Here is a 20,040-nt window from a genome sequence, read left to right on the forward strand (position 1 = left end):
ACACAGCTATCTACACCTCTGAGACCTTTTGTTGTTGTTAAGACAAAATTACACTCAAATGTTAGTCTATAGGTTGAACCTCTCTAATCCAGCAGTCTCAGGGTGGGCAACATACATAATCCGGCATGAGTTTAGTTAGTCAGTTATCCGCTTATTGCAGGTTTCCCGCAGTTCTATAAAGTTTGTTTACAGCCCCCAGTCCTGGCTTTCAGTGTTCTGTGTTCTCTTTAGCTCCTAAATTTCTTCTAAGAGCCCAGCTAGCAGTGGAAGTATTAGTAATGCCGCTAAACATAAGTATTTTTTTATGCTTTATCTAGTTATTTCCTTGTGCCAATACAATAAAATTGTGTAACAATGCTCACACTTTGTTATAAAGAGAGCTGATAAGCTAGGGTTAAGTATAGGCTATTATAGGGTGTATCACTACAGTCGTACACTATTAAGCAGTATTGCAAGATTTTTCTGTTTATTCAGCTCAGTGAAAAATAAAATAAAAAGAGACCCACTCACTGCAATATTGACCTCTCATGATTCAGCAAATTCTCTGGTTTGGCACTCATCAGGTTCCAAGGGTGCCGGACCAGAGAGGTTCAATCTGTGCTACTTCCATCGTACATTACTTATTCGGATCAGGCTAATATTCAAAGAACCTGGCTAAACATTCCGGTTTGCTGGCTGGGGAGCTCCCTTCCACTGGAGTTTTTTAGGAATGGTGACCAAATTTCTGACTATTCTTCCTCTTTTGGGCACCTCTCTTGTGTATGTCCAGACTCTATACAATGCGATATCACAGTTCCCTGGGGGGTAGGGGTGCCATATTTTCCCAGCGACTTGCAACATGGAACCTACCTGCTCACAGTGAAAATAAATTCATTGGTCACTCTGTTTTCAATGCAGATCCTTTACTAGATCATTAAGCTAGCAGGCTAGCGGGGGATCTCCCCATCATTAGTCCATTAATAGTTTTTTTTAAGACCAGCTCATCAGAAATTAAACCTGCAAGAGGAACAAGTGAATGAATTGTGAACTAGCTGGACTAAAAAATCAAGACAGACTCTTAAGTTACTCCCGCTGGCAAATTTTACTTTCCTGATTGTATATACTTTCCTTCTTGTGTTACCTTTTGTTATGGCTACAGGACTACCTACAACTCTGATCTCTCTTAGTCCATCCCTACATGTATCAGGCCTTCCCCTCTCTTTGGGTTACAGAACCCTGTATATCAACCGCACATACCCAACAGGTCCAACTGAGTTAGGCACTTGCATTTCTTCCCTTCAGAAAGTCGCCCTCAATGGGGTATAGCCTTAAAACAAATGTATTGATTTTTAACCACACGTTCAAAGTTGAATGTAAGAAAAAAGGGGTTTTAAAACAACAGAAGATCTACACGTCTATCTTAGTTACAGTCGTAGGCACTTGGCAGCCTATCTTACACCAGAATCTCTGGGCACCTGGGTCACAACTGCGCTCACAACTGTCCTATGCCTTGACCAAGTGTCTTGTCTTTTTAAACCTTATTGACTATGTTTCTGAAGTTTCCCAGGCTTGGACTGCTGCACAGAACCTGGTTAGTCTGCAGAGGTTCAAGCCAGAGCATCAGAACTCTAACCAATGGCTCTTGAATGAGCTTTCTTGAATGAGCTGGGCAAAATGTTTCCCACACATCTTGATTTTCTACCAAAAATGCAGGGTTGGGTTGCCCAAAACATTTTCATGAATGTGTGTCGAATTTGTCAGATTCTTTCAGCAGGAAAAAAAAAAAATCTGAAAAAGTTAAAACATTTCATTCTGACAGTTTTGAAATGAAACAGTGTGGCTTTCTGATTTGTTTCTTTCTTCTCAGGCCATAGCTGTGAAGTAAAGCAATACTACTAACATTATTTTACAGAAGGGAAACTGAGGCACAAAGAGGTTAAGAGACTGTGACGGCACGTTGGGGGTTCCCCGTCTCCTGCAGCCCGAAATGGCACAAACAGACTGTACCAGCCAGTGGAATTGAGGGTGGTTTATTGCTCCTCCAGCACAGCGCAGCACAGGTGTAATCTGGTTACAGGAACTGGGCTAGGATGCCTCAGGCCCCCTTGAGATGGGGGAGACTGGGCCCCTAAACTCCAGCTCCTCTCCCTAGGCTGTCTCATCCATCCTTACAGACAGCCACCAACCAACTAACCCACTTCCAGCCCTGCCCCCCAGCCAGGGCCGCATTCACCTTCCTTTGTTCCTCTCCATGGGGGGTGTCTGGCCACTGGTTCCACAAGTTTGGCCTTACCTCTGCCTAGTGAGGTTTTCCCTGCTGGGTCTTGCTCCAGACAGCAGGGGTCACCACAGCCCAGCAAGTACCCCCACTACGTCACAGAGACCAATTAAGATCACACAGGAAGTCTGTGGCAGGGCAGAGAATTAAACCTAGGTCTCCTGACCAGCATCATAACCTCTGGTCCAGTGTTCCCTGTAAGCCGAGCACTTGGGTGGCCACGCGGGAGAGATTCAAATACCACCCAGCTGATTTAGCAGAGAACCCACAACTGGCAGCACATGTGTCTATAACAGGTGCACATCCACACATGCCTGAGTGTAAATTACAAAATTTATTCTGCACATGGACCAGCCTCTCTTTCATGATATCTCAAATTACAGTCATTTGGAAAGGAACAGAAATCAGATCAGCATGAGAGGCTGCTGCTCCTGGAGGCACAGAGAGGCAATAACTGAACATCTGCAAGGGACGCAAACCAAGCCACTTGAGAGCTGCCTGAGAACAGGAACACTGCTGGAACCTCACTCCTATAGCTTGGTTCCTAACTGCAGAGTTAGGAACCTACATAAAAGGAGCCTGGTTTTCAGTGCTGCTGAGCATTGGTGTCAGGAGGATTTGGGGAAGCTCAGCGCCACTGAGAAGGAGGCCACAATTTAGCCTGAATCTGGATTGAGGAGCATGTACGTTTTGGTGATATTTGGATCTAGATTTCACAGCTGGATCCTTGCCCATCCACAAGCCAAACCAAGCTCCAAGCACCCGTGAACGCCCTGTCCCGACATTGAGTTGGGTTTTTGCTTCAGCCTAACTCTACCCCAATCTGAAAGGGCCACCTGGGCCTAATCCAAATCCAGGTGTCAAGAGAGGACTGAGTCTCTTGGGCCTGAGTAGGGTTGCCAGGTGTCCGGTTTTGAACTGGACAGACCAGTATTTGAGCTTTCTGTTCGGGAAACAAATTATTAATGAGAAAACATAATTGTCCAGTATTTTCTAAATAAGATGTAACGTAGATTGTGATGTACTGTCAAGTGTGTCCAGTATTTTTGTTGAAACCATCTGGCAACCCGAGGCCTGAGCCATCCAACGCCCAAAAGCCAGGACCTTTCACCATTTAAGAACATGGGAAGGGAACTAATCAAACAAACAGCTGGAGATAAGAAATCACTTTATGGAAGGTGAACAACAGGGAAAGGAAAAGTTGCAATTAGGGCTGGTCCTGAGTCATGGTGCTGTGGATACAGAGAAACTGCCCCTCTTCCCTGACCCGTGCCCTGGATTTGATTTGGTCAAAGCGGTGGCAGGGAAGGGGCGACAATCACCTGGCGACACAGCAGCCAGGTGGGAGATGTGCCCAGGGAAGTCTGTGGCTGTGGGAGAGGGCTGAGGTCGGCTGCTCATTGTGAGCAAGGAGAGGGGGGCTGTCAGGCTGGAAGGCAGGGAGACGGGGGTCATGGCAGGGTGTTTGTGGAGGGCTGAGGGTGGAGGGGTTGGATGTTTGCTGAGAGGGGAGTTCACCGGTGGCTGGGCAAGGGTGGATTCAGCTGCAGGTGCTGGGAGAGAGATCAGGTTGGGTCTTTGCTGAGGGGTGGGGAAAGCAGGTTGGCTGCTTGCTTGTGGGCAGATGGGGCAGGAGGTGTTGGGTAGAGCTTGGTTCTTGTTAAGGGCCAGCTGGGAGGGAAGAAGGGCAACTCCATCACCTTATCATACTACCACTGAAACTGCCAGCTAGTTCCACACTGCGACATCACCCTAGGATGTTATCTGTGGTGCGGAAGGGTGCGGACCTGTACTCTGGAGTGTGGCATGCCGCAGAACCCTCCTGGACAAACACAAGAGCTTGGCCTCCTACCCCAGTGCCCCTGATTTATGGTTGGCCTGTGCAGATACTCACGCTGAGTGCACCAATAAAGCTGTGAATCAGGATGCTGCAGATAAGAAAACTGCACATTTAAACACACAGTGATTTAAAAACGGAACGAGTTAATCCGGCATAAACCCCAGGATTGACTTACATTGGTTTAACCTTGGTTTGTATCTATTGAACTTGAATCAATGTGCTAGAAATCTAGAAGGGATATAGTTGAAGGGATGTGCTTTTCTGAAATGTTTATAGTATGGGAGAATTCTGCAGTTTTGTTGCATTTGGAGCAATAGTAAAATTGCAGAATTCCCCCAGGCCCGCATATACCATCCCAGAATCTCAGGGTTAAGCAAAGAGAAACAAGCAAAGTTTGTAAACTCCCTGCACTTCAGTTTCTTGAAACTCTTTTGAATAACGTAGATTTTTTTTTAACTTCAAATGATTATTCCTCAGAGGAATAATAATAATAAATGATAATAATAATATTTATTTTCCTTCCCTGAAGCAGGCTCAGATCTGGGGAGCTGATCTGGTCTTTTTGAGCTGCTGACTCCACCCCTCTCCCCCCAGTTCAGATCCCTATTAAGATTTCCCCAAAGCTGCAGGCAGGCTGGGATTTGGATCTCTGATGGTAGAATCTAGGATTGCAGTAAACCCACTTCCCCTCTCCCTGCTCAAGAGAGACCAGACTCAGGTACAGAAACCCTAAGCCTGTGGTTTTAAATTCCACAGGAGGGCAGGTCTCCCAGTTTTGCACCAAATGCTCCGGGAAGAAGGTTCCAGGTTAGTTATCCTAAATAGACAGGCTACCAAATAGCATCCTGGGGTAGCCCGGTGGCCTGCTCTGCTCTAAAATGGCCATTAGGAAAGAAGTTTGATTTCCTGTCTAAAAGTGTGACTGCCCACACACATAAGACATGTCAGACCAAGCCAGCCAGCGGTCCATGTAGCCCTATACCCTGCCCTGGCCGTGGCCAGTACCAGATGCTTCAGGGGTAGATGTAGGAAACTGTGTAGTAGATAGATATGAAATAATCTGTTGATAGGGGACATTTCCCTCCCACCCCCCCATTAGTTACTGGCTTATGCTGTGAACCATGATGCTTTAGAACATGCAATATCCTCTTAAATTCTCTCCTAGGACCAAACTTCGGGACACTTTCCACTCTTGACTTTTTGACAAATAAATAATGCCTGCTACCTGCATTCTGGGCCTGAGCCTGTGTCTGATCCAGGGCAGTCCTCTGCATCTCACACCTCCCCTCCCCCTGGCCCTTCCTTCCTTTCCTTATCAGGTTTTTGCCAGGGACACTGTGACTCAAGCAGACAGTAAAAGCGACAACCCAAGAGATGCAGTGCTTGACGTTTCGATTCTTGATGGCATCTCTCCGCAAGTCTCACCCCTGCCTCTGCACCCCATGCCTCAGCCTGGGCGTTTCAGAGAACACAAACTCAGCTAAGACGCGTAGCACATTGGCCCTGGCTTCCAACTCCCCTCCCCCCAAAATGGGAGTGGGGTGCAAAGAGATCCAGTCTTTGTTCTGAACGTCCAAACCAGGCCAGCTGAGTTCCTTCTGAGAGCAGGGTGAAAGTTCAGGTTGTTTTAGCCAATCCAGCTCGCCCGTCATCCCCCGCCTGGGGCTGCCTCGAGTGCACCGGAGAGGGGGGAAGTGGCTTTCAGACACCGCAGCCCTTCAAAAGGCATTAGTCACTATGGCTTGCCTGCGGTTTCCACCAGTCAGCACATCCTGGGCAGAGAACTGACAAGCTGTTAACATGGGCTGGCCAGGCAGGTGTGCAAGAGGGTTGCTTTCCATTGGCTGCCATCTGCTGAGCTAATGAGCCTCTCAGCGAGGTCATTAATATAATGACAATAATATTCCAAAAGTAAACAGGCAAAAATCAATGCGCCGTGAGAGCCCAGGTTACACTTTCCCGTTGGCAGCTCTTGTCTGCCTGCCACGGCTCTTCAGAGACTCCTGGAGAGAGCCAGGCCCGAACGACTGTCATCCACGGGGGGGATTTTAGCATTGCGCACCTGGACAGCGTAAAACGGGCCCCACCAGTTGCTGTTCCCACCCCACGGATCTGAGGGGCCCAAGTGGAGGTAAGGAGGGTTCAGGGAGCTCTGGCTGGTACAGACGCCTCTTCTCGGCTTCTCTTGGCTCTGGGTCACTCCTGGGGATGGGGGAAAGGCTGGGCATGGCCCTATGCTTCCTGCAGGGTCCCTTTCCAGCTGGCTTTGGGATTCCCTCCAACAGGGTGAATGGATTTTGTTACTGTTATTCTGGAAGTAGCTGCAGTTCGGAAGCAACTCTGCCCTGACTCTCTCTAATACTGCCCCCCCCCCCCCCAACCTAGACCCCTTGCTCTCTGATCATCCCCCAAAGGAGCCAAGATGGGATTAGCACCAGCTGCTGAAACTGGGCTCTTCTAGAGGCGGCCTGGGTCTGGCACCACGTCCGCCCCAAAGCTGGGGGATTTATCGCCACGCTGACAAAGTGGGGACTGGGAGGTTCTGGGATTTTCACCCCCTGAAAAAGTGAGGGGTTGGGTTTTTCTTTCTAAAGCTGTGGATCCCTTTCAACCAGAATGGGATTTGCCTAGTGAGCAACCTCCTGCCCTTTCCTCTGGTGTCGTCAAACCTCCCAGAACCGTGGAATGAATCAGCTTTGGCCCATTGCTTGGAAGAGATTTTTCACATGTATTGTCCCACTCACAGGGCAAGACATGCTGGGTCTGGCAGCATCGCTCAAGGCTTTGAACAGCACATTTTCTTAGCCCTCGAGAGCTAAGATCCCTATTAAACCCAAATCCTATTTACTGACTGCACTGTCCCTGCCCCAGGGTCCTTACTGCAAACTACAGCTAGGTCCAAAGTGAAAAGCACCCCAAAGTCAGGGTGCGCTCACACCTGCAGGGGCTAATCTGGCCCCGTCTCTTTAAAATCTACCATCTCCTAGGGACAAGCTCCAGGTATTTGCTCTACCATTTCCCACTGCCCTTTGTGGAAAGAGTAAATAGAGCTTTCCAGCTCTGCCCCCTTTTTGACACATCACCTGGCAGTGGGACTGGGGAGAGGACTGTCAGGAGGAGCCTTTGCTGACAAACTGGAGCAGGCTGGGGCCAGTCTCACACGTCTTTGGAAGTCCCAGTTCCAAGAAGAGGATGGTGCAATTGTTAGTAGAGACAGGCCTCCACCGAAATCGAACAACCCTGAACGTTAGAAGGGGAGCTCGGATTCAGATCCAGATCCGGATGTTGTAGCCGATCTAGATGATTATCGTGAGACATGCTGGAAACCTGGATGCAGAGCTGGATGAAGAAGAAGGGAGGAGAGCAGGATGGGAACGTCAGCCGGCCTTACAAGTCTTCCACACACACCTGATGGTCACGTGAGAGCACCCAGCCATGACACAAGGCCTGGATCATGTACACAGACTGTAACGGATAACGTGAGACACACGCCAAAGTGTTTTTAACCAGGCATCTGTTTTCAGCTCCTTCCAGCATTCTGGGGGGATCTTTGCTGGTAAGGATGAGGCCACTTTTAGCATCTGACCCTATTATAGCTGAGGGGGGTTTGGCAGTGAGCCATTTCCTTCTCTGATCCAGCTGCCGGAGAGGAAAGATGAAATCCACCTGCGACTACACAGCATGTACAACAGGTGGAGGCCCCAAAGGAGCAGGGTCCCCAGGGACACTTGTTTTTCTGGTGCTCAAGGCTTGTCCTGGGAGGGTTTATGGAGAGCAATTGTGCCAGGGACTAAGCTGAGACCACCAAACTCATCTCACACGTAGCTTTAGCTCCATGTGAAGCCACGTGGCTCAGTGTGTAAATCCTCGCACCCTTTCCAGGTGATCTTATTAATTAATCCCCATTTGTTCAGTGTCACAGGGGGTTCCAGCGTGGATTCCTCTTCCCACCAGACAGCAGGAAAGGCTGGCCGCTGAGACATGGCTGGCAAGGAAGCCGCCCGGCAGAGGCACCTTAACCAGGACACAGAGGGTGAAGAGGCAGCGTCTGCAGCGCCCAAATCCTGGAAGATCCGCTACGAGAAGTCCTGGCTGCATCGGCGCTGCTCCTCGCTCCTGCACAGTGACAGGCAGGCTCGGAAGGGCGGACAGCTGTTCTCGGGGCTGCTGGCCATGAACGTGGTGTTTCTGGGCTGCGCCTTCATAAGCAGCATGATTTTTAACAGGGTGGCGATTACCTTGCGTGACGTCTGTATCCTCCTCTCCATCCTCAAGATCCTGTCTCTCTGCTGGATGGTCTACTACTTGCTGTGTACCAGCAGGAAGCCCCATGCGGTGCTGTACAGGGACTCCCATGCTGGGCCCCTCTGGGTGCAGGGTGAGTGCTGCATGCGTCTGCTTTCCCTTGCTCAGTGCCTGGCACACAAACCACTTTGCACACACGTTTTCAAACGGTCTGGGCTGTGGGATGTTGGGCCCTGGGTCTCATTGCTGTGGGAGGATCAAGTCGCCAGTGGGAATGCTAAGGCAGCTTGTCCTGTACCACAGACTGCACTGGGCCCCAGAAGCAGCCAGCAATAGGCCTGCTTCCTGGGAGGTGGGGGGAAGCGCTCAGGGCTCCGTGCACTGCCCCTGCCCCGAGCACTAGCTCCACACTCCCATTGGGAACTTGCTTCTGGGGTGCAGCATGGTCTGTGGTGCCAGAGGAGGCAGGAAGCTGCATTAGCTCCCCCACTGCACCACTGACTGGGAGCCACTCAAGTTAAGCCCCTCCTGCCTCAGCCCCAAAGCCGGAGTCCCCTCCTGCCTTCTAAAGCTCTTACCCCTGGAGCCCACACTCCAGTCAAATGATGTTGGGTTGTGGGTGTGGCAGCGTGTCGGGGTTCCCCCAATGCCTGCACCCCCGTAATGGCACGAACAGACTCCACCAGCCAGTGGGGGTCACCCACAGCCCCAGCCTAGCAACCAGCAAGGCACCAATACTACATCACAGTGGGCATCATCAATTTTCTGTTTGGCCCCAGTATCTTTAATTAGAGACGGAGCCAGCACTGACACACCCAAATGGTCTAAAACTGTGACTCAGGGCTCTCCTCCCCACTCCCCAAACAATCATGAGGTTCCCAGATTCTCCCAAATTTCAGGGCACCGGGTTCCAGGATTTGAATTCAGCTCCCTCCACCCGAAACCACAGAGCGCAGGAAGCACAGAAGCAGGAGACATGTGATGTTTACTAAACTTTCACCAGTTTCGGTTCACTCCATGCAGGCTTCTCTAGAGCCAGATCCTGGCTTGCTGGATTCACTGATGGTTTTGCTCTTTGGACAGGGTCGCTAGTGTTATTTGGTGCCTGCAGCATCCTCCTCAGTGTGTTCTGGATCGGATACGACGGCAGCCGCAGACACTGCAAATCCCAGCTGGAAATCCTGTTCCCATGCATAGATATCATCTTCATTTGCATTCAGGTATGGAATGTCATCGGCTCTGGAACCCAGGCCGCCCTGGCCACCACATGCAGGGAGGGAGGGGAGAGAGGAAGAGCAGAGGCAGGGGGTGCTCATTAAAGATATTTTTAGTAGCAGTTACTGTTTTAAATACCAAACCAAAATTCACCACAAACAGGACACGAAGACATAAATGTAAAAAGGACATTGCTACTGCGATAAAAGACAGTAAATCTGTCAGGAATGATGCAGAAGTTCCCCTGCTTCCTTCTGCGAAGTCAATAAAGCTCCAGAGACAAGTGAAAAGCTGTTTTACCCCAACCCCCTACCCCGTCAGCAGCTTCATCTCTGTACCGATGTCCTGCAGGAAGCTTTTGTTGAAATGGGGATTTCTCTCCATTTGCAATTGTCTGACCCCAATGGCAACACCAGTGGCATGGTTACATGATTTAAAACGCTTTGCAACCAGAAGTTCTGTAAAGTTGGACTCGATGGCTCCTGAGGTCTCTTCCAGCCCTAGGATTCTATGAGTCTATGAAAGTAGGACATCCCTCTGACCCTGGGCCAGTCCTCAGAGCCTTCTGGTGGGTCAGTGGGCACCCCCCTCTGGAAGGGCCCAGCGGGGATGGGGGGTGGGCAGGGATTTCTGTGCATTCCCTCCTCCCATATGTCTCCTGACTCCCCCTGCTGGAATGCATCTCCCCCTCCCACAGCCTTGCTTGCCACCCTGGGGGCCGCCACTCTCAAGAGTGCGGCAAAGCTAGAGCAGCTTCCAACTGCGGTGCAGTGTGGAGAAAGGCTCTGGTGGTGGGGTAAGGCTCTGACCGGTTGCTTCACCTTGCCAGAGCTCTCCCGCACCACAATGCAGACTCTGAGAGCAGGGAGCTGCCGAACCTTTTTTCCCCACTGTTCCCCCCCGTTCTCCCGCCAGAGTGTTCCATGAACAAGTGTAGCTACGCACTAGTGTAGACGCAGCCCGGCTTTCACCGGCGTATAGTGTAGAGCAGGGGTGGGGAACCTTGTTTGGGTCGGGGGCCACTGACTCAGAAAAATAGGTGAGGGGCCATGAAAAAGTAAGAAGCAAAAATCCCAAAAACCAAAAAAATTCACCGACGTGGCCCCCAGCTGAGACGCAGACTCTCCCCACATTCCCCTCGCACAGCAGAGCCTGGGGGGCCCAGGGGAGTAGATTTTGTGGGGCTCCCTGGGCTCTGGACTCAGGCCAAAAACAAGGGGTTCAGTGTGGGGGAGAGGGCTGCCAGGAAGCAGGCTTGGAGTGTGGGGACTGGTGGATCTGGGAAGATGGGAGGGTGCAGGAGTGGGCTGGGGGTGGGAGGGGCCACAGGGTGGGAGTGCCAGCACCCAGTTTCCCAATGCTGGGGGGGAGCCCTGAGCCTCAGGGGCTAGATCCAGACAAGCCAGGGATTGGATCCAGATCCCGGGCCATAGGCTCCCCAACCCTGTTGTAGAGGGAGCCATACGTGTTTCTCCTACACGTTAAACAGGTATTATGCACATGGCATTTATATGGCACATCATATTAAATGCTAATGTTGGGTAGTTCTGCTCTCTGACTCTCATTCTCATCACTTCTGTCATGGTATCTCTCCGTCCCACTATACACTGCTAATCTACGCAGCCCCTTTGGCTCCCACGGATAGGAAACCTGTGAAAGACAAGCTGTCCGAACGGCACGTCCTAGTACAGGCGGTGTTGTGAGTTCATGGCCCCTCCCAGCATTTGGAATGTGGGATCCTATACAAAAGATAAGGCAGGAACAAATTAAAACAGAACAACAAGCTGATTAAATACGTCACCCAAATCTGCCAAAGTGCTTTTAGCTTGTAAACCACCATACGGTGAGCACGGCCGATTTCAATGCCAACTTCAGAGCACCCCTTCTGTGTAAGGGGAGCTGCAGGCTGCTAGAGAGGTGCCTTCTGGAGAGAGCAGGCAGAAGGTGCGCCGCCTTCTCGGACTGCTGCTCTGTCCAGGCACGTTCCATGGCTACACTTGGCTATCCAAGAGACCGGAGATTATTTTCCATATCAAACCGCAAATGTCAAGCAGCTGGCTGCACTTTAGACAGTACAGGTTTGCCCACACGCAGGTGCTGCTAAACGGATGCACATGCACCCCTAAACTCAAGGACGCCTGCATCCATTCCCAGAGTGGCACGTGCTGCCCCTCGACGACTGCATTCGCACAGGCTGTGCACGCGCGTGCACACGTGCACACACCCTTGACCGGGTTTGCAATAGATTCATGTGATTGTTCTGTTGCACACACACACACACACACACACACACACACACACACCTGTGAGCAGTTTGCAATAGGGTCACGTGATTGTTTCTGTTGCTTTCAGACGTACCTTATATGGCGCCACTGTAAGGACTGTACCCAAGTCCAGCACAACCTGACCAGGTAGGATGAGAGAAGGAGGAGCCTTATTTAAGAACCCTTCACGTTGCTTTGAACACTCCCATGCCAGACCTTTCCGACTCCACTTTCCCTTCCTCGGCAGCCTTCCACCAGGCTCCTTCTAACACACATTTCAGCTTTAAAGATCTTTGTAGGTTGAAATAGAAGGGTTTTATATTTAACGCAGGGCAGATCAATCAGTCCCCTTTCAAACAGACTTCAGATGGGATTTGCCTTCTCTGAGCCAACTTCCTGTTTGGTCCGTGTGGCATCAACCGTTTCATTTCCTAATCCCATCTCCGGGCCTCTTGATTGTCCTCAGTGGAGGATAGTGACCTAGTCAGCGTGAAGGTTTCAGATTATGATAGAGCAGGGGTGGGCTAAAGGGCCTCTGGCTGGATCCGGCCCGCCAAGTGGGTTGATCCAGCCCATGGAGGCCCTGCCACTCCCCCCGCCCTGGCCAATCAGGGACTGGGGGGAAGCACATGAAGTTTCCTCTGCTCTGCTCCTGCCCTGAAAGGTGGGTGCGGTGCTTAGAAACACCATGTGCTCCTGGCAGGGCGGGAGGAGACTTCACGTGCTCCCCCGCCCCCAAACCCTGATTGACCTGGGTGCAGAATGGGGCGCACACAAAATCTCCTCCCACCTCCAGGGACATGGGTGCCGAGGGGGAACCTCTGGGCAGGGGCAAAGATTTCATTGGCTGCCCCACCGCGAGATCAAACATGGTCTGTGGGTGGAGAAGCAGGGCAACCCGGGGCCACTTAAAAAATTTCTGAAGTGGCCCCCAGTAAAAAATTATTGCCCACCCCTGCGATATCCATGCCATCGCTGCGGGTCAGTGGAGTTCTTGTCAATTCCCCTGAGCAGGAAAATTCATCTTTAAAGGATGTGAGATTTTACAAACCAATTCCCAGCCTTGAGAATCTTCCTACTGCATGAAGTTGCTGAGGCACGAAGTTTTGACTTGTCCATTCTCTTTACGTCAACATGATTTAGCTAGCTTTCTCCTGGCCACGACACACTCCTAGGACACCTCCAAGCCTGAATGGGCCTGTTGCCCGGCTGTACACTAGTTTCTGAGTTCTGCTACAAATCTAGTTCTCATGCAAGTGGGAACGGATATCACTGTGCAGGAACGGGTGTGCTTGTGTGTGCAAATACATAAGTGTGCATGCACAAAGGTAGGCATAAGCACAGGTGTGCATGCACACCCCCATGAGAGTCCAGGTGGCATCATACAAGTTGAAGAATGTGTGGGCTCCAGATAGCCAAACAGCTGAGGGCTCTCTTGAGTGACACGTTGTAAAACTGTTCTTCCCCTTTTACAGATGTGGGCTGATGCTGACCATGGCCACGGATCTCCTCCTTTGGCTGTTAGCCGTGACCAATGACTCTGTTCACAGGGAAATTGAATCTGCACTCAAAGGTCTCGTGCAGAATTTTCTAGGTACGGCTCATTCTTCAACTGCGTCTTAATAGCAACAAGTAGACAGAGCCCGTGAGGTCAGCAATGGCCTGTGGCCACAGGCATGCAGGTTTCTGAATCATCCCCACTGGGATGTGTGGCTTCACTAAAGCACAAGGAGCAGATACCTGTTTTTTCTGGGGAAAGAGGAAGTTTTGCTGAATTGCAGGTTGGTGGAAATCTAGGGGGGTTTTTTTTGGATGATCCATAAAGCAGTTTGGATTGTTTGGAATGAGCTGATTTACCTGGAAAGGTATATAGCCACTAAACTTTGGAGTTAAAGAGCTCTCCTGGGAAGCTAGGGAAGGAAAAAGAACATGTATTACACACACGTCAAGATCTACACGTAGTCATGGTCAGGGACCAGGTCCGGTCTCCCCTTCCAGAAAGAGAGAGAATATCCCCATTGGTTCCCGTCATGACTATAGGCTTGTCTCCACTATGCCGGGGATTGATGCTGCAGCAATCAATCCACTGGCCATCGATTTATCATGCCTGCTTAGACACAATAAATCAATTTCCAACTGCTATCCCGTTGACATCGGTATTCCACTAGGATGAGAAGAGTAGCCGACATTGACAGGAGAGCAGCCCCTGCCAACCTTACTGGACACAAAACACGACAGACAGTACGTCGACTTCAGCTATTCTATTTGTGAAGCTGAAGGGACATAGGTTAGATCAATGGCAGCAGTTAGTGTGGACGAGGCCTAAATTCAACATGACATCAGAAACTTCAACCCCTCTGGCAGATGTTTTAGACCTTTACCAGTGGTCTTAGTCTCCCCGATGCATGTAAAGAGAATTTAGTGGATTGAGCAGGAAAGTCTTAGCACTGACCCTGGCTTTGCCATTGGCAGGCTGCGTGGCCTTGACATCACCTGTCTGTGTAATGTAGAAATGGAAAGATTAATAATAGGTGGCAGGTTTAAAACAAACAAAAGGAAGTTTTTCTTCACCCAGCGCATAGTCAACCTGTGGAACTCCTTGCCAGAGGATGTTGTGAAGACTAGGATTTTAACAGGGGTCAAAAAAGAGCTACATAAATTCAGGGAGGTTAGGTCCATCAATGGCTATTAGCTAGGATGGGTAGGAATGGTATCCTTAGCCTCTGTTTGCCTGGAAATGGATGACAGGAGAGGGATCATGTCAGAATTACCTGTTGTATTCATTCCGTCTGGGGCATCTGGCATTGGCCACTGTCAGAAGACAGGATACTGGGCTAGATGGACCTTTGGTCTGACCCAGTATGGCCGTTCTTATGTTCTTATAACTTACCCCTTCTTGGGTGGACTGAGAGTGATGCTTAATTAGCGTTTGTAGAGCACTTAGAACATGGGAAGGGCTATGTATTATTATTATGACACCACCCCCTCCTTGCCCAGTCTTGAGGCTCACTTGGCTTTATGCCTATCATTGGCCTTTCAGGGGCAGGCAGGTACATAGGACTTCAGAGCAGGTAGCCAGGAAATACTTAAAAAACCCTCCCCGGCTGCTTGTGGCTCCCAAGTGACTCCCTCTCCTCTCCTCCCACTACAGGCAACGAGACCAGCCCATGCAGGTGCCCAAACACAACAGCCTGCTTCATCTTCCAGAAAGGCTACATCTTGCTGTACCCCTTCAACCCGGAATACTGCCTCATCAGCAGCTCCATGCTGTACGTCATGTGGAAGAACGTGGGCAGGCGCATCCCTCCCCACCAGACCATTCATGCTAGGCCCAAGTTCAAGCTCCGGGGAGTCATCGTTGGGCTGGTGCTGGGCATAGCTGCCATGTTCATTGGGATCTGTGTCTTCATGGCCTACCAGATCCAGGTCACCAGCTCAGGGCCGAGGCAGGTCTTTGTGCTGTATTACTCCTACTACATCGCGCTGCTGCCGTTGATGAGCATGGGGGCCTTGGCTGGGACAGTCATCCATGGCTTGGAAGAGCGCGAACTAGACACTGTGAAAAACCCAACCCGAAGCCTGGACGTGGTCCTGCTGATGGGAGCAGCCCTGGGCCAGATTGGCATTTCTTACTTCTCCATTGTTGCCATTGTGGCCACCAACAGAAGAGGTCTGGTGGACAGACTCATCCTGACCTATGGAGTCAGCCTCATCATTCAGCACATCACCCAGAACATCTTCATTATCGAGGGGCTTCACAGGCAGCCTTTGGTGGAGAAGCCTGAGGTCAGCCCTGCTGAGGCTCCCCCACAGGACTCAGACCCACCCAGTGAAGAGGCAACCATGTCACACACCAGCCAGGAGCCCACACTGCCCCCTGGTGACAAAGAGACTGAGGCAAAAGAAGGTGAGAAGTGTGAAGACGGTGACCCCAGAAGAGTTTACCCTCTAGAGATAGGACAGGAGATCAGGAGGGTTTCGCAAACCTACATCAATACCTACAGCCACCTGAACTGGAAGAGGAAAGCCCTGAAGGAGATCTCCATCTTCTTGGTCTTGTGCAACATCATAGTGAGTATCTCTCTTGAGCTTCCTTCCCTACATCCCAAGCCCAATGAGAATGGGTATAAACAGAGAACACCTTGGCTCTACCTTGGCTCTCTCACCCCTGCCCACTCCTTTTTCTTTTTCCTTTGAGCTATCCATCCTTCCAAAGACCATTAAAATCAACATTTCCTTGGCCTGATAGTCAGCTCTTACTAGTAAGCCAGCTCTGAGGCCTGTGCTACAACGCAGACAAGGTGTCCAGTTAACATCTTGCTCCTTGACCCTAAAATATATTTTTAAAGCTAATCATGACTAAATAATGAGTGGCTGCATTTTCTGCACTGGGCAGGAACGGGGGTCATGGAACATAGGCAGCTAAAAAACCCTCAAATGCCCCGACTTTAGGTAGATTAGAAGTTATTAGACACATTAGGTGTTGTGACAGAGCAGGTTAAAGGACTTGGGGGAAGGGGAGAAAGGCTGCTCTAGCAGAGGAAACAGCAGCAATCCTGGCTAATTAGGGGCAGCTGAGAAGGGGCAGCTGCAAATCAATTAAGGGCCAGATGAAGCTGATTGGGGCTCTGCCCTGAGGGAGGGTGGAGAGAGAGAAGGGAGCCCGGAGAGGAGGAAAACCACCCAGTGTTATGGAGACTCAAGTGTGGAGGAGCAGGAGGAGGACACCATGCAACAGGGAAATGGAGACATGCAAAATAGCCATGAAAAATGCCACATTTTCCAAGTTCCTCCCACCAGCCACATGACAAAAGCTGAACCCAGCTATGGGGGCAACTCTGTTGTTACAGGGTCTCCAGATGGGGTTCTATTAGAGACAGGGTTTTATTGGCAGAGACTGCAGGAATGTAAAGGGAGGAAACATCCCTCCAAGATGTCATCAGCTAGTGACTTGCTCCCATTCACCAGAGGTACCCAATGGTTACCTCAGCCAGCCCTGCATCCATTCAGCACCACAGGCTTTTGAGGATACCTAGTGCCATGGAATATGCTGAATATATAGGGAGCGAGACAGTGGTTCTCAACTAGGGAAACATGTGCCAGTGGGAGTATTCGGGACTTCTAGAGGGCAAGCCCAGATTAACTCCTTTGGGGATGAGGTATTTTGGATCAAGGGGGCTCTAGGCTGCAGACGAGGGATTTGGAGTGTGGGAGGGGAGGCTCAGTGCAAGAGATTGGGGTAGGGATCTGGCCAGGAACTTGGGTGCCAGAGTGGGCTCAGGGTTAGGGTGTGGGGTCTGGGAGGGATTTAGGGTGCAGAAGGGGCCTGGGGCAAGGAGTTAAGGTACAGAGTTCCTCCTTGGGGCAGCTCCTGTTTGGGTGGGGTGGACAAGTGGCTCCATGCAGCCTGCACTCACTTGCAAGCACTGCCCCACAAAGCTTCCATTGGTCACCAAACATCGCCAATGGGAGCTGCAGGAGGGAGAGGTGGAGCCTGCAGGTGCAGTCAGTGCTGGGACATGGCTCCGGGGAGGGGTGGAACATACACATCCGCTGCCAAGCAGAGCTGTCCCAGAATACAGCACATAGAGGCATTAGTGTCCTTCCCACCCTAGCACCTGGGCTGCAGCACCCTAAAGCCCCTTTCTTCACCCGGCCCTGCTTGGGGTTACCTCAGCTCATCTAGAGATTCGCCTAGTTTTACAACAGGCCACATAAAAATCACTGGCAAAGTCAGCATAAACTAAAATTTAATACAGTGACTCGTTTATCTTCCTCTATATGCTATACACTAATAAGTACAATACAGCCAGTCCCCGAGTTACAAATGGTCGATTTATGACCATTCACATTTATGACCAAACCTCCCATTAAGCGGTCGTAAAGGCGGTCCCCGAGTTATGAATGCGACCCGTGCTTACGAACAGAGTGGTCGCAATGTAACTCGATGGGGTCCGACTTATGAACAAGCGTTTAGTCCGTAACCCATTCGTAACTTGGGGACCAGCTGTAATTCTATTCCAGTTAATTTATTTTATAATTCTATAGTAGCAAGGACAAAGTCAGCCATTTGTGAGTAGCAGTGTGTGCTGACTCTTCTGTATTGTTAGGTCTGGTTTTGTAAGCAGAGTCTTTAAGTGGGGTGACACTTGTTGGGGACGGGACGTTCACAAGACAAATCAGACTGCTGATAAGGGAACAGCAGTCTGGAGAGGTTGAGGTTGAAAGCCCCCTGCTATAGTACTCCCTAACCTCCTCTGACTTCTGCTCTTTACTCCTACCCTTCTAGCTGTGGCTCATGCCCGCGTTCGGGATGCACCCCACCTTTGAGAACGGGCTGGAGAAGTCGTTTTACGGTTACTCCACCTGGTTTGCCATCGTGAACTTCAGCATGCCCCTTGGTGTGTTCTACAGGATGCACTCTGTCGGGGGGCTCCTGGAGGTTTACATGTCATCCTGATCCAGGTCCACCCCTCCCTCACCCGGTGGCAGAAGCGAAATAGGAAATGGAGCTGCACACAGCAGTAGCCAGATGGAGACGTGGGAACCAAGACTCTTATACTTCCAGCTCATGTTCATTTGGATTTTTGCTTTGGCTCCTCTAAGCTCTGTTTCTCTAGGAGTTTTGGATGAAAAGGGATTTTAACATGCTGGTATCTAGCACCTTTCTCCCCAAAAATCAAAACAATCTAGACCAGTCTGTAAAATATCTTATTGTGCAATGAAACAAACTAGGGGGAGAATAATAGGTATAACATGGTTACTGCCTTCAGGACATTGTATGGTGAGTAATGGGACTTCAAACAGCACCACCTTCAATCCTTTGAACATAAGAGGAGCAACAAGATGCACAGACTCAAATACTTCTGAAATCATTACCCTCCATGTGTCAGTCAGCGACAAGGGTCAGGTACCCTAATAGCAGTCTAAGAATGATGTCACAGAAGTACCTGAAGTAGGTGCCCCATGGTTGAACAAAAATGCCCATAAGATCATATAAGGTTCATAAGAGCATCTATGAGGTGCAGTGTAGCGGCAAGAGCAAATCTAGGAGCATTCGACTCCTGATTTTGACACTCGCTCAGTATGTACCTTGGGCCAGATGCTCAGATATTTAGTTCTTTAAGGGCTTGTCTATGCCTGAAATGCTGCACTGCTGCATCTGTGCTGCTGAATAGACAGTACCTGTGCTGGCAGGAAGGATTTTCCTATCGGCCTAGGTAATCCACTTCCCTGAGAGGCAACAGCAAAGTTGCTAGAATTCTTCTCCCAGCCTACCGCTGTCTATACCAGGGGTTACACTGATTTAAGTGTGTCACTCGGGGGGTGGACTTTTCACACCCTTGAGTGTTTGTAGCTGGGTTGAACTAACTTGTTAGTGTAGACCTGTCCTTACTGTCATTGAATTCAATGAAAATTAAGGCTGATCAACACAGAAGACATACAGCAGCACAGATTTTTCACACCCCTGGGAGACGTTACGCCATCCTCACCCTGGCGTGGGCTGAGGGAAGAATTCTTCTGTTGATCCAGCTACCTCCTCTCTGGCAGGCAGATTAATTACAGCGGCTGGTAAACCTCTCCCGCCACTGATCCAAGTGTCAGCTGGGCCACTGTAGTGTTTTAAGTGTGGACACAGCCTAAGGTACCTAAATACCCTGGAGGATCGGGGTCTTTGGGATTAATTTTCAAAAATGCTGGGCACCCACAACTTCAATTGATGTCAAGAGGGGCTATGGGCACTCAGTGTCTCTCAATGGCAGGTCATAAACAGCTCAGTGCCCCTCAGTGAATGGTCTGGCAGGCATTTGGAGCACCACTGAGTGAAAAACACTTGGGGGGGAGGTGTCTACATAGCAGGGCTTAACTCAAAATAAGCTACACTTAACTCAAAATAAACAGCAATTGTGTAGCTTACTGGGAGCATCTACACAGCCCTTATTTCGAAACAGAGCACTCTTCCTCCTCGTACAATGAGGGTTACAGGAGTCGGAGTAAGTCGTCCTCCAGCTTGACAGTATTTCGATATTACTTGGAAATAGCTGCCTGCCAGGTAGAGGCGGACTAAGTTATTTTGAAATAATGTTGCTGTGTAGACGTACCCCCAGAGAAGCACAGTAATTACCACTTAGCTTAAAATTTGACAATCCTCGGTCCTCCTTTTTATCGAGTGCACTGCTTGCTCTCTGAGGAAATGGAATCAGCTCGTCTGTTTGTAC

The 20,040-nt window shown here is 50.2% G+C and overlaps 1 protein-coding gene across 1 annotated transcript; it reads left to right on the forward strand.

Moving 5' to 3' along the window:
- The first annotated feature begins 8,078 nt into the window (after positions 1–8,078).
- OTOP3 (otopetrin 3) lies at positions 8,079–18,432 on the forward strand. Its single transcript, XM_089772035.1, has 6 exons — positions 8,079–8,475; positions 9,426–9,562; positions 11,910–11,968; positions 13,297–13,415; positions 14,973–15,892; positions 18,111–18,432. Exons 1-6 carry the CDS (start codon positions 8,079–8,081, stop codon positions 18,279–18,281), a joined length of 1,803 nt encoding a protein of 600 aa, XP_089628161.1. The 3' UTR covers positions 18,282–18,432.
- Positions 18,433–20,040: the final 1,608 nt, after the last annotated feature.

Source organism: Pelodiscus sinensis, chromosome 20, assembly GCF_052426305.1.
Source record: "Pelodiscus sinensis isolate ZL-2025 chromosome 20, ASM5242630v1, whole genome shotgun sequence".
Classification (NCBI taxonomy): domain Eukaryota; kingdom Metazoa; phylum Chordata; order Testudines; family Trionychidae; genus Pelodiscus; species Pelodiscus sinensis.